Source organism: Polypterus senegalus, chromosome 4 (assembly GCF_016835505.1).
Source record: "Polypterus senegalus isolate Bchr_013 chromosome 4, ASM1683550v1, whole genome shotgun sequence".
In the NCBI taxonomy this organism is placed as follows: Eukaryota; Metazoa; Chordata; class Cladistia; order Polypteriformes; family Polypteridae; genus Polypterus; species Polypterus senegalus.
The window spans coordinates 98,073,931-98,082,649 of NC_053157.1; the positions used below are offsets into that span (position 1 = coordinate 98,073,931).

General features: G+C 38.5%; 1 protein-coding gene across 3 annotated transcripts in view; it reads right to left on the minus strand.

Moving 5' to 3' along the window:
* Positions 1 to 8,388, minus strand: part of aga (aspartylglucosaminidase) — a 167,865-nt gene extending 159,477 nt beyond the window's left edge. Inside the window, exon 1 of one of the 3 annotated variants that reach the window (XM_039751064.1) lies at positions 8,110 to 8,388. In XM_039751064.1, coding sequence (XP_039606998.1) covers positions 8,110 to 8,218 — 109 coding nt within the window. In that variant the 5' untranslated portion in view covers positions 8,219 to 8,388. The remainder of the gene's footprint in view (positions 1 to 8,109) is intronic. The other 2 variants (XM_039751065.1, XM_039751066.1) reach the window with 2 other exon arrangements.
* Between the last annotated feature and the right edge of the window lie 331 nt (positions 8,389 to 8,719).

Consider the following 8,719-nt stretch of genomic DNA (forward strand, 5'->3'; position numbering starts at 1 on the left):
AAAAAAAAGTTAGATGCACCCAAATTTTCAACCGCATCACATTTAACACCACAGTTTTACAAGTTCACTTTATTTATTTTTTTTTTTTTTTTTTTTTTTTTTTAAATCGCTGTCCATATAGGCAATATTGACTTCTAAATGATTAACTAACAATCTGGTCAATATAAAGTTCTTTATTTGAAGGCAAGCACAATTCTACAAGAAAGGCAACTTACTGAAAAGTGTTGGTGCTTAAAGTGCTTTACTGAGCTGAAATTTAAACTTAAAAAATCTCAAGATAAACTAAAAAGAAAATCTAAATTAAGTGTTTTAAGGGCTTCAAACTGAACATCTCATGGCTCAATGTCTTATGGACTATCCTCCATTGCAGTCACATGCCCCTCGGATGGCCAACTCCTGTAGTTTGGCCTTCTTGATCTTTGGTCTTGACTAAACCAGCTGGCCACACTCTCTCTAGCATCAAAATCTTCCAGACTTGGGCATGAGCATGCTCGACCTCAATGTGTCCAATAAGTATATTCACCGGTCTTCCTCTCCGCAAGATACGACCGTACACATTGACACATTCCTTTGTGGCGATATCTGTGTCTCCGTCGATCAGGAATGCCATGTACGCACTGTTCGCAATTTGCACAGACGTCTTTTGTTTCAATGTATCTGCGATGACTCCTATAAATTGGGCGCACGCGACATCATTGCTGTACGTCGTGTTTACGTTCAAGCCATTTTTCTTCTTAAGAATTATTTCGGACTTGAATTTAGTGAAGGGAAGTTCTTCTTTTGCAATATTGTAGGCAACGTTAAACTTAATTATCATCTTGGCCTCGTCTGATGATCTGTTTGCTGCTGCCTGCCGCTGAAAGGCAGAGGGGAGAGGGGACGCTTGAGCAGTGCATTTATCGCGGCATGTAATGTGTTTTATAGATGCATTGTGCTTTTTTCAACGTTTCAATTCTAAATGTATTAGAACCAGTCACAAATGCACTACTGCGGCCATGGTCTTCCCACACTCTTTACAGTAAATACAGTGCATTATATTATCGGCTTTACTGTATCTTAGCCAGGGAAACTGGTCAAGCCACTCTTTTCGAAATGTATACACTTTACCCCTTTTAATTTCAGTGGGCTCGGACTCGATCGTATGTGGCTCATTATCTAATGCCGTCTCCGGACCAGGGCTTGCTATAACTTGGGAGGTTGATGGCTCCATGTCAGAGCATTGGTTATGATTTTCGGACGGATCAGGCCCTAACTTAACATTCTTAACAAAAAAGCTGTCAATCGTTCTTTTCATCTTCTCTCATAATCCGCGGCTACATCCACTGTTTACCTGCTGGGCTACTCACCTCTCTCTGTCTGACTGCATCACATGCATTTTCAAGCGATACACACATACAGGAATATCTGGACCACGGCCAATCAGAGGGGGGGCGGGATCCGCCCTTCACTATCTCTGATTGGTTTAGACCATGATATGGGCCTAATGTGTGTCTGTTGTTGAACAACAGGGAGACTTTAAGAGTCACGGAGTTTCGTTTTTTTTCCCCCTCGAACGGCTGGTCGCACCGGTGCAACCTTTGATTTTTTTTAGTCGCGCCATTGAGAAATTAGGTCGCACGTGCGACCTATATAGCCCTGATCCTTACTCCAACCAGCAAGCTGGAGCACCCAATCCAAGAAGACAGATGCGCCCTCCGCATTACTTAGAGGATTATGATTTAAACTATGCAGGCTACCGGGTTCTAGAAGCATCATCTTCACTGCGGCCAGAAGTACTGCACACAATTTATCAAGAAGAGGATTATGACGCCAGCAGAATGTTGTTGCCTCAAACTCTGCAAGCTCAACACCAAATCGTACAGAACTAGAGATGGCTTCACCAGGAGCATAGAATAATTCTCATAGAAAGCTACAGCTTGAGAGTCTGCCTTCCTGACTCATTAAGAAAGGCTGCACCAGTTCCTGCACCATGGACTGTCTATTGAACACCAGTGCCATCTCCTAGGACTTTGAATGCCCCTTGCAACTACAATGAGGACCTGTCCAGAAAGCAGAAACAGCAGGAAGGGGATAATGTAGTAATAACAGTTTTAATGCACCTTTATCACCTGTCCATGCACAGAAGGGTCCTCAACCTAGTCAGAGGTCAGATGCAATGCTTGACCTAATGGAAGAGATGTTGGCAAGGAGGCATGAAATGAGAGCTCAAAAGTAGACTAGCCAGAACTCCACCCTACTCTTCTACACCTAGACCAGATTCCTTTTCCCATATGAATCATGATGCACTTCCTCAAAAGGAGACCAACTTGGCAACATCCACCCTTACATCAGTACTGTGTGGATCCTAACACACCTGCTCCTAATCCTCTTCCTTGCCTGCCTCACCAGCCTCCTCTGCAGCCACTTCAACAGTATATCCTGCAACCTCCTAGATCCACGGAATGTAATCAGTACACCCTTGATCAGCTCCAACGGGAGTACTTTCCACAGGCACAAAAGAACTTCTATAAGGGACCGAAGCCTTCAATCCCAGACTTTATCCATAAAGATCCCGGTGAGTTTGCATGGCTCAAGATAGCTCTAACCAGCCTTCTCCCTGCAAGCAGTATAGAGCTATTCAAGTACCAGATTTTGGTTGTACTTGAAGCTAGAGGAAGCCGATTTAATAGCCGATGCATACCTGAACTCTCCTTACCTATATACTGATACCATGGCAGTTCTCACTGAGAAATATGGACAACCTCATCAATTGGCTTTAAAGAAAATTTGAGCAGTGAAGAACTATCCATCTATTCATAGTGGAGATACAGAAGCTTTTGAGAAGTTTGCTTTAAATGTGCAAGCATTAGTATGTATGCCGAGAGCCATAGGGCCAGAGGGTGACATTGAACTCCGATGTGGAATTCATGTTGCTCGTCTGTTGACCAAGCTTCCACCAGAACTTCCGGCGAACTTCCGCAGACACATGCTGCATAGACCAGGAGCAACCTATAGTTGATCACTCAACTTGGTTAAAATTTGAAGTGTGGTGTCACGATTCAGGAAGACAGCCCAGACAAGTGGAGAAACACAGAGAACCTAAATGTGGACCAAAACCAACTACGGTCTTACATGGACCAATCCAAAGCTCTGAGATTTCCAACCCTTCTATAGATGAGCCATTAGAGAAGAAAGAAAAGCCTAAACCTTACTGCCCATATTGTGAAAATACAGAGCACTTCCTTAGTCAATGTCCTACATTCCAGCAGTTCACTAAAGAGCAGATTATAGACTGGATTAAAACCAAGAAACGGTGCTGGAGGTGTGGACGTTCGCATCAAGAAGCTCAGTGTAATCTCAAAACACCCTGCAATATATGTAAAGGGAAACATCTTAAGGTCTTGCATGAAGTTAACACTCTCCCCCCTAAACAAGATACCTATGTGCTGAGTTCATCTACCGAGACGGTTTATGGTGACAGACCCAGTGATGGCAGTTGTGTGTTGCTAAAGGCAGTTAAGGTAATGCTTTATAATGGCAACAGAGCCTTGGAAACCTATGCAGTATTAGACAATGGCTCCGAACGATCTCATTTGCTTTTAGCAGCAGCCAAAGAACTTGGCTTAGAAGGAGAATCTGAAAACATGATGTTAAGGACAGTTAGACAGGACATTGATACATTGGATGGAGCATCAGTTTCATTTAGGCTAACTCCTGCAACACAGCCACAAAGTAAATTTAAGATTCAGCATGCCTTTACTGGAACGCGGCTAGCATTTGGTGAACATTCCTACTCAATGACTACTCTTTAGGAGAAGTATCAACACCTTAAACGCATGAATATTCCTCATTTTGAAAATACCAGTCTCCTTCTACTCATTGGAGATGACCATCCCCACTTACTCAACCCACTCGAGCCTGTACACCTTAGCCCACCAGGAGGGCCAGCAGCAATCAAGACTACATCAGGATGGACATTGCTAGGACCTGTAAGGGGACTTAAACATCAGATGTCTTCCAAGCAGTGCTTATTTTCCTCCCAGTCCCCAGCTACTGAACTGTTTAAAAATGTGGAAAGACTTTGGCAACTAGATTGTTTGTCCCATAGGAATGTTGAATCAGTCACTCGATCCAAGCAGGATAAAGAAGCCATACTTCTTCTTCAAAGTCAAACTACTTGAATAAAAGTGGATGAAATTCAGCGATACGCAACCCCGTTGTTACGAAGAAGTGACATGCCCTGCCTGAGTTCTTCATTAGAAGCAGTGATGCCAAGTCTCAGAAGTACAGAGAAAAGACTAGCAAAAAATTCACAACTTGCATCCATCTACACTGCAGAAGTAGAGAAACTGGAGAAAGCAGGCTATATCACTAAAATACCGAGGGAAGCAGTGGCTAGTCAAGAATCGTGGTACATCCCTCACCATATGGTTCATCATAATGGTAAGAACAGGCTAGTTTTCAACTACTCATTTCAGTTCAGAGGACCAACGCTAAATGAGTGCAATCATACACAATAATACAGGAACGTGTCTTTAAAACAGTTAATGCATTACAATCTAAACCATAACATATAGAAAACAGTGCATCAAAGCACCATACCTTCTGTTAAATAAAGTAATATTAATAAGGAGTTACCTTGATCAAAGCCCACTAACTATAATGACATAGTGATACATTAACAGTACAAACAGATTTCAGTAGAAGGCAGAAAGAATTTGAAAAATTATATTACAACTTAATTGACGAATGAGCAACTGCCGATTTCATATGGCTATTCTGGAGCTTATGCAGCATTTTATGAACTCATTATTTTGAGAGGAAAACAAAGAAATTCTTTGGCAGATCGAGTAAAGACCCTTGTTGCGGCAAGCAAGATTTCATTCGAGAGCGGGTATCTCTGACCACACTCCTACATTTAACCATGCAAACAAGGAAAACAGTATAAGGGCAGGTCTGAAAGCTTAACCTTCTCATTGTCTTTCCATAAGCTCCAAGAGCTCCATCTCCACTCCATCCTGCAGCATGGGCTACTTGCAGTAAAGTGTACTCTAAACAAACGGTGCTATATCATTCATCACAGAATGCTTAATTTTATTACAGTCATGTGTTGATCCATCACAAATAAGTCCGGGACCTAAAGTTTAAGAAATACTGCTGAAACTAGTAGTTGGGGGAAGATGTGAGGGCAAAGCAAATGTAAACAGTAATACCACAGGCAATGCATTGAATGCATCCGCCTCAGTCTATCAGATTTTTTAAAGGTTTCAAACTATATTGGCCAGTTGGGTGTCCACTATTTTTAGTATGGTGGCCACGGCCACCCTTTGTCACCCTTATACCCCTTGTGGCAAAGCCTCCGATCCAGTTGGGCTAACTGTAAACTTATAAAAAGCTTTATGGGAAGAGGTAAAGAATCTATTATTTTAAACATTAGAGGAATGCAGAAAACGTCATCCTTCAGACCACCATTCTATGCTGCTTAACTACACTTTCCCCTGCCACCACTTTGCAGTCTTCAATCTCCTTCAGATTGACTCTTCTGCATAGGATGTAATTTACCTGTGTGCATCTTCCTCCACTCTTCTACGTCACCCTATGTTCCTCCCTCTTCTTAAAATATGTATTCACCATAGCCATGTCCATCCTTTTGGCAAAATTCACTATCCTCTGACCCTCTTCATTCCTCGCCTTGACACCATATTTACCCATCACCTCTTTGTCTCCTCTGTTCCCTTCATCAACATGTCCATTGAAATCTGCTGCAATCACCACTTTCTGACCCTTGGGTACACTGCTCATCACTTCATCCAACTCACTCCAAAAATCTTCTTTCTCATCCACTGCACACCCAACTTGTGGGGCATATGCACTAACAACATTCATCACACCTTCAACTTCTAGTTTCATAATCATTAATCTGTCAGACACTCTTCACCTCCAAAACACTTTAGACATACCGTTCCTTCAGAATAATCCCTACTCCATTTCTCCTCCTATCCACGCAACTTTTTTGAAGCATTAATTAATAATTGTAAATTACCAAACCAAGAAAACATAAGAAAATCCTTGTCAATGTGTACCCTATAACCATTCCCAATTTTGACTATACATTTTTTACTAATGTCCTGGCATTCAGATTAAAACAGGCTTGTCCAATGATACTAATGAAAGACAAGCTGGCTTCCTAAAAGGGAGATCTATCCATAACAAGATCAGTTGTTCTAGATTTAATTAAATACAGTAATACAAATGTTAATGACGATGGATTTATTTTTAGGTATTTGCATAAAATATAGTAGACCATTAAGTTACTTTGCAAACTTTTATTTTTTGGCTTTAGCAAAAAAATAACACATGCTGTATAAAAATGTTAATTGCTCTGTATCATTGCCTAAAGGTACATGTCCTAGATTGAATGCAGAAAATTTTCATTAAAGTTGTGCAAGCCATCCACTTCCACTCATTGCAGTAGTGTAAATGTTGTCTATTCTTATGAATTATATTATAAATGAACAAGGTCTGAATATCATGGGTCACCCACTAATTTTCAATTACCAGATGACACAAAGTTTTCTTAATAAAAGGCAAAGAAAAGGAAAATTCCTGTAGGTCTATAAACTATCAAAACCTTTTATAAAGTTTCCAAGTTACATCAAAATTAAAAAAAAAAAAAAGTGAAATCATGGATATTGAATAGTATAAACTATCAAGATTATACAACACATCAATTTAAATAGAGGCTAAATATTTAGGTCTTACAAAAATCTAATTTTCTGATGTATGTGAAGGGATAAACATTTTGAGTAACCAAAGAAAAGTAAGTTAATGTTAGATTCATGGCTTAAGAAACATATTAAAATTGTTGGTAGAGTGTTACGTACCATAATTGAATGCCTAGAATTTCTTGACTCATTTATCCTGCTTATTCTTTTACGATGTTCCCCAAAGTCATTAAAAACATTGATTGGTTGAATTGTAACATAATTAAGAGAAAAAATGTCATTGTACAAGAAAAATAACCATCCTGAAATCTTACAAGAAAGGTGGTTTATAGTTTATTCATTTTGATTTCATAAATGGTACATGAAAACTAAAATGGTTGCAGTTTCTTGTTTTTTTATAATCAGTCAAACTGGTTTAAAATGCCTTCGTCAATCTTTAATTGTGTAATTGGTATGATATTTATTTTTAAATTGCGATTTTGAATTGTACAGGTTATCTTTTAAACTATCAAACTTTCACCAGTAAGTTCTGTTTTACTGGAAATTTCTTTACAAATATAATTTAACCCCCACAATGTGCCAGTATGGACCAATATGTATATTTTATTTAAAAGGAAATTCTATTTTTTACAAAAATGACGAGTTGTGGGTATATGGTAAACTTATCTTGAGTTTTCATAGGGATTTCATGGAATATGAAGAGTTTTGCAGAAAGATCAATTTAGACTGTTCAGTAAAAGAATATAAAATGGTTTTGAAAGCAGTTCATTAGAAAAAGGAGTATATTAAATATTTTATCAGTGTCTTTTTTTTAAAGTAACTAGGAAACATCAACTTCAAAGGAAGAAACTGTAATAATAAAATTATTAGGATAACCCTGAATAATAAACTGTCCATAAAAAAGTAAAAGAGGTTATGTTCAAAGATTATACAAAAATGTTGCTAGTAATATTACAGCAGAATCTTTTTCCTATTTTTGCCTTCCCAAAGCAAAAGAAGTACAGTTTACGACTGTGGATGTTAAATATACCCTTTTAATGACATTTTAAAGTTTCAATTTAGACAATAGTAACTGTTTTTATTGCAATTATATAAAAACTATAAATCATATATTCAACTGTAAAGAACGTTTATAAATATATTCCTCTACTCAATTACAATCAGAAAATATTACATATGATTTGTTTATCAAGGACAGGACAGTTAATTTTTTTTGATCAACAATTTTAAATAAAGTTTGTTCAGAGCATCCTAAGCACTATAACCAGGAAGAAAATAAAGTACATTCTGTAACTATAGGACTGAACCAAATAACTATGCATCATTTTTATATGATTCTTTTTATACCATTTACGAATAAATTAGAAAAACGGAACTCTCAGAACAAAACTGAAACATTGTTTACCTTTGTCGGTTGCTTTTCTGAAGGCCCACGTATTAATTACGAGAGGAAGAGCTGATAAAGTGCTCGATGACACAACAAGTAAAAAACAAATGTCCACTACCCAAGACATTGTATAGTTGGAACTTGAAGCGAAGGAATTTTCAAACGCTGTCAAATAACAAATTTCTTAAAGCCACATCTACTGCTTCTTCAGGTCACGTATTAGAGAAATTACAAAATAAACAAAACGAAAAATTAGCAGAATCATGTGACCATTCGTATGGTCACATGATCTACAACTTCCGTATTACGTAGGCGTCTTTTATAACGCTCTTTTTTAACTAAAGTAATACTACTACAATGTACGGAAGCGACTTTAATCTCGACATTTAGTCTTTTTTTTCGCTGTGTCCGTATTTTTTTTTTCACCGTGGCCCTAATACGCTTCCGTAGACATTAGAGTACAGTACGCATAGAGCCCGATTTATAAGCCGTATAAGCAGGACTGTCACGCACGTGTATCGTATATAGGGTGGTCCACATCTAATTATGCAATTTTCATTACGCTCTAACTTAAGTTTATTACATTGAAAATCACCCGAAAAATCCCGGACCATCGAGAAGTGTGCGA